We start from the raw sequence: 6,422 nt of genomic DNA, 5'->3' as shown, positions 1-6,422 counted from the left end.
CTATCTATGGCCTTCAAAAAGTTGACGACTCTACATGTTTAGACGTTACAACGTCATCCTTACTCTTCTTGATAATACATAGTTGATGATGCGATAGTACATAGTGTAAATTTTATATTATAAATCTAATTTTATATTTATAAATAGTCTTTATCATGCAACAACGTCTCCATCAAACTTAGCCCATCTAAGGTGATTTTAAGAATCTCACTCGCGGAACAGATCTTATAAATCCGCATTAACTCAAAAACAATGTGTTGATTGCTAATATTACATTTTCTAAACTCAACGATTGAAAATACGGTGGGAAAATGTTTTATTTGAATTTTGTACTCGAATAGGCCTACATTGCATAAAAGAATGTTTTTGTGAAATATATTTTGATAGGTTATAAAGTGATAAGTTTCTTGTGATCTTTTAAGTTATAAATAGGTACCTTACCGAATAAGTAACATCGTTCAATTAAGGAACCAGCCAAAATAATTACACGGTTTGTTTAGACTGTTATCTGGAAATCAAAGCGTTCAACCACAGAACTAAAGTACTTGTATGTGTATTAAACAACAAAGATAGTTGTGCTACCTGTACTTTACAATGCGCAGTCTTTCTCGTGACGACCCGGATGTTGTGCATATCTTTCGATCTTGTATGTTAAATTTATAAAATAGGCTAAGGCTAAATCAAGGTTTCATTTACACTGTAATAATGGGGAAAAAAAAGTTTAACTTTCGAGATAATCCAACTAACGCGATGAAATTTTTTTTATGTATGACATATTAATTATGCAGGACGTACTGTTGCCCTAAAAATGTAAAAACAAAAAACAAATCGTTATCAAACATTTTTATTGGTCATTTCTCTCTGAACCAGGGGTTGCGTACCTTTTTACTACTAAGTGTCCCAAGAGTTTTGAGTGCCCCAACAGAGATTTCAGTGCGACTACTGCATAAGTGCAGATATAGTAACACACGCCGCCTCACGTGCAGTAATTGGACGGTAGACTGAATTATTTTGGGCTTGTGGTGAAATGTTATGTTGATCCAGTAGTTGTATTTCGGGTACAGAACCTGGCGAGAATGTCTCCTCTGTATCAGGCCCATTGTTGCAAATATTCATGCAAAAGTACACAAAGGTTATCTTCGCTAGCCGTTCTATATTCTGAACTGCTAGACCAGAGGAAAGGCAGGTAATCAACAGCACTCACCACCAACGCTTAGGTTATTATAAGTGAATAGAGGGATTTTATATTGACTCTTATAACACACCTAAGGAACAACGGGATGTGAACCATGAACCATAGGATTCATAGTCTCGTAAGCCAACCACTGGACACGTGACACTTATGACACGTACTGTACATTCACAACCTCTTTTCTAAATATACATAAAACACTTAATTAAAATAATATTCATATTTACATACACGTTTTCATCGCATAAGCATTTAATTTCTCAACAATCTCTTACGACTAATACTATGCTGCCTTATGACAAACTCTTAAAATATATTAATCCAGTGACCTTGCCAACTATGGTTTATAAATAAAAACCAAAATAATCAAAAACTTCAAAATTATTAATTTTGTTGAGATAGAATATAGGCCTAACGGTAACAATGCTATGAAAAATCAAATACTTCACTTTGTTGTGACAGAATATAGGCCTAATTGTAACAATGCCTTATAAAATGAAAAACTTTAAAATTATTAACTTTGTTAGGACAGAATATAGGCCTAACGGTAACAATGCTATGTAAAATCTAAATACTTTAAAAGCTTTCATTTGTGACAACATAAAGTTCTGAGAATTAATATTTACAGCTTACATACGATCAAAAGGCCGAGCACTTAAATTACGCACAACCTTTGATGTACGAAATTTTAAGCTTAATTAACAGATCCATACCTAAACCACGGTTAAACACATCAAACATCTGTGAGCAAAAACAAATCGTAATTTAACATTTTCTTTTCCCGAGTTCTGACAGTGACCAAAAAATCAATGACTTAAGGTAGATATGAAATGTTATTTTTTTTTCACTTCATTTGAAATCCAATACGGACAAATGAAAAAGGCATGTGGAAAGAGGGGGGGGGGGATAGAAAAACACCTACAGGCATATTGGTTTTCAATTCTTCGCCACCTTTCACAGAAAAGGGGGCGGCTGTATGGAGGGGGGGCTAAAGCTCCCCCAAAATACGCCCCTTAGGCCCCCGCACATAATGAACAAAGTTTGCTGTTAATATTGGTTCACTTACTAAACACTACAGTACGTATGCTTACAAGATGTAGTCTCAACCCCTCATTTTTTTTTATATTTGCTCCACCTTAGCCCCATCATCAACAAGAGCCTTGCTCCGCACATAAACATAAACAATTCTTTATCAACATTATTTCTCAAACATTTGGAATACGGGCGGATTGATCTAGCTCGAAATGATTCTCACAAAATATTTTTGTTTTATGAGCTTTATACGCCATTATTTCGTAGCGTTACATAAAACCAAAATTTTAAACATTCAGATATCGTCTTAAGTGAATTCGTTTGGCGTTAGGTGGTTTTTCTCCTCTTGTCAGCAACGTGCACACATTAAAATTACATTTTTACAAATTTCTGACAGCTTTTATATAGAAAAAAAAATACACAACTTTATTCAATATAAAAAAAATAATTACAGATTACGTTAACATACAAACTTTACAACATTTGCCGCTACATCATACTTAAATAATAACACTTAAACGTACAAAAAAAAATCTTTACACGTGCGTAATTGACGTTGGATTTTTTTCACGCATGTCTTAACTCTTTCATTCCGAGGGGGAGTTCGTGTTCACCAACCTTAAGAGTATTAAATAATTAACCCTTATGGCACAAAATAAGCAAGTTTCACCACATGGCAGCCGCCTGGATATCAATATTCACGTCTCCCGAGCGATGACCAGAAATTTTGCTGTAACAAAAGGAGAACAAAATAAGATCTTCAGACTAACATGATGCTCTTACTTAATGATAACAAGAGTAATGATAGGCTATCAGTGTAACAACAAAATAATTAATCTTTCAAAACTGCAATAAGAAAAATTCGGAAAGTCAAATTCCAAGCGAAACGGGGTCGATTGTTAATTCTCAAAGAATGTGACTGGAATCCAAGTAAGTATCACTACTTTCACGTGAACTTCTAAACTGAACGAGTTCAATTCACAATAAAAAGGGAATTTTTTTCATAAGCATGATGACATTAGAATAAAGTTAATGTGTTCAATTCACAATAAGTAGAGATTTCCCACCCAAACAAAGTTAACATTAAAATTTGAGTGAACTTTTCAATTTACAAATAAAAGGGATTTTTTTCAAAAGAAAAGTTGGCATTACGATAAAATGAATGTGTTCAATTCACAATAAATAAAGATTCTCCTAACAAATAAGGTAGAAAAAAGTTAATATTAAAACCTACCGGTTAATGGGCGAAACCGGTCCCTTCCTTAGAGCCTCTCTATGAGCAAATTTGCCGAAAGAATGCAGGCTAACTGCTCGTTTGCCATTGATAATCGTACTGACATCACTGTCATCGTTCAAGTATGCTGCATTATCCACCCCTTCCTTACTTGTCCCAGGTACAGCTGCATCTACAGATTTAGCGGTAGGCTGAAGTTCAAATGAAGCGTTTTCAACTTTGGTAAAAACAGTATTGTCCTGGCCTACAAAGTACCGATAGGGGGTATCATAGTCGACCTCCAAGATGGTGGAAAACTTGTTTGGATAAATGATGTCTACAACAGCGACAGTGACCCCGATTAACACTGCAACGATACCTGCAATTCCAAATCACAGAAACAAAATAAAAAACTTTTAGACACGTTAAAATTTTCCCTTCTAAAGTTTTGTTTCACAAAAATATTTAAGAATGTGATGGTTGAAACTTATGTATACGCATGTTCTGCTTTTTCACTAAAATTCACGCAATATACGACCCATGCTTATAGCAAGTAGTTCGCATAGAGTGAAGGGTAACTATAACTTTATCTAAGGCCCACTTTCTAAATCTAGCTGTTTATCGATTATATTACAGACTTATTTTCTTTTCTCGAAAGGAATATTCAATAACTGACAGGCCCGGCCTGGTCAGGTGGTTAGGGCGCTCGACTCGCAATCAGAGGGTCGCGGGTTCGAATCCCCGTCCCACCAAACATGCTCGCCCTTTCAGCCGTGGGGGGCGTTATAAAGCGACGGTCAATCCCACTATTCGTTGGTAAAAGAGTAGCCCAAGAGTTGGCGGTGGGTGGCGATGACTAGCTGCTTTCCCTCCAGTCTTACACTGCTAAATTAGGAACGGCTAGCGCAGATTGTAGCTTTGCGTGAAATTAAAAAAAAACAAAAAAACAATAACTGAAAAGCGAGTCTGTGACGTAGATGCATAATGCATTCCTTGATTGGCCAAATCTTCTGCTGTGGACTGCAATTTCGCTCGTTCAAGGATCATCAGCACAGCAAACCAAAGAAACCCAGGTAAGCTTCTTATAATGGGGATGTGTACATAATATTGATGGAGTTTTTGAGTTCTTTTTTAACTTACTATATGGTAACCTAAGTAAACTTAGGTGTGTGAATAATATTATGCCACTGCTCCTAATTTATTATTTGTTAGTTTGTTTGTAATTAAGCACAAAGCTACATAATGGGCTATCTGTGAGCTATCGGTCTAACATTTTTACTACAGCTTCACTTAAGAGAGGACCGTTTTTGTCATTCGGATTAAAGACGACTGATTTAGAGCAGCAAAACTATAAGGTGCAGGAACGTGCAGATACATAAGTATTGGTTAGGCCAAGCAAGCTAGATTATACATTTCTATCTCACGTTTTCAAAAGAATCATACGAGTTTACGGTTATTGATTATTCATTGCCAACTTTTAAGCACATATTTGCTAAATTTTATGAAATTCTCCTAATTAAAGAGCGTTTAGCGTCACGTGATATTAGCTCAAGCAATTAGCATAAATAATGATGCTTGATACGGCTGTACCGATTGCATGGGGTGATGACAAGAAACCGTTAATCTAAATTCCATGGCGTTACTATAAAGGAAGCTATTAACACTGTTTTAGAGAGGAAAAAGTACCACCATATTTTTGAAAGAATCTGATTGGTTCTGTAAAGTAAAGATCTGTTCTGAATAATAGGGTTGCGATCCTAAATCTAATGTGGGTTGCTAATCGAGTGTCACTTTCATATCTGCTGTGGTTTGTTGGTGTGCTTTGATAAAAATAATTTTACCTAATCAAAGACTTCTTGGATGTGAAAAAAATGGTGCGTCCAAAAAAGGATTGAAATCAAAATTGGCGCCAAACTGGTAGCTACACTTATAACATTGATAAGAATTGTTTTCACACCTAAGGTGTTTTTGATTAGATTATGTATATCGTTACTTTCAATTATAAAATGTATTTTGAATTAATAAAAAGTAGCTACCAAAATGTGTGAAAATTTCAAACAACTCTGTAAAAATTTTCCACGAGAGAAACTGTTACATGATTGTTTTTTGGTTGACCCAATTTCTCCAATATTGGGCCAAGAAGAAAAAAAAAAAGAACAAGGCTCTATAGCTAAATGTATAATGAAAACTCAGTAGTACTCGTTCCAGTTCTTTCAACTACAAGCAGAACGTTGACCTTGGGAAAAGGTAGACACTCTGGTTTGAAGTATGACAGCTTATTACAAAACCTCACAGATTGTAATCCCAACAACTTTACCTACCGACGTAGTGGATTGTTCGCTACGCCAAAGAGAACAGAACTTTTACATATTCGTAATTTATGGTACAATACAATGTGATCTTCGTTTAATTGTTACCACAAATTTTTCTTTCACTTTCTACAATATTATTTTTCAGTTTTCAGATTATTTTCGTTCCAACGGCATTCGTTTGTTATTTGTGCTACTTTATCGTTACTATAGAACTGATTAACAATTTTCAAATTAAGAAAATAAACTTGTACTGAAAAACAACTTGAATTCGGCTTCTTTCCTTCTTTCTTTTTATAATTAACGTTTTCGTACCAATATTTGTAACAAAAACATAAACAACGCAAGTGTAACATATGACTACCTAGTCTGACCACCACCAGGTGGTGAATTTTCCTTATGCACATCATGTATGGCGTTATAAAGCGATAGTTAATTTCTGGTATACAAATAAATTATTATTTCGTACAGAAAACAGATTTTTCTTTTAAATGAATCCTTTCTCCGAGTAATTTTCTATCTACTATCCACCAGAAGACGCTGCCACTTTATCTTTGATGAATAAAAATAAGAGAAACCTGTTCACCTTCACCAGGTAAAATCTAATTAGCGATCACCACACCCTCCCTATGGCTTTAATTAAGTACTAAACAATTAGAAAGTGATTTAAGCGGCG

At 35.0% G+C, this 6,422-nt stretch overlaps 1 protein-coding gene across 1 annotated transcript in view; it reads right to left on the bottom strand.

The window, feature by feature from the left end:
* Positions 1–2,699: 2,699 nt before the first annotated feature.
* LOC106463591 (dual oxidase maturation factor 1-like) overlaps positions 2,700–6,422 on the bottom strand; it is a 24,532-nt gene continuing 20,809 nt past the window's right edge. The window contains 2 exon segments of the mRNA XM_022391117.1: positions 2,700–2,954; positions 3,459–3,816. Coding sequence (XP_022246825.1) covers positions 2,891–2,954; positions 3,459–3,816 — 422 coding nt within the window. The 3' untranslated portion in view covers positions 2,700–2,890.

This window comes from Limulus polyphemus, unplaced genomic scaffold (genome assembly GCF_000517525.1).
Source record: "Limulus polyphemus unplaced genomic scaffold, Limulus_polyphemus-2.1.2 Scaffold1442, whole genome shotgun sequence".
In the NCBI taxonomy this organism is placed as follows: Eukaryota; Metazoa; Arthropoda; class Merostomata; order Xiphosura; family Limulidae; genus Limulus; species Limulus polyphemus.
Note: the sequence above shows the minus strand (reverse complement) of the source record. Positions and strands in the feature narration are given on the sequence as shown.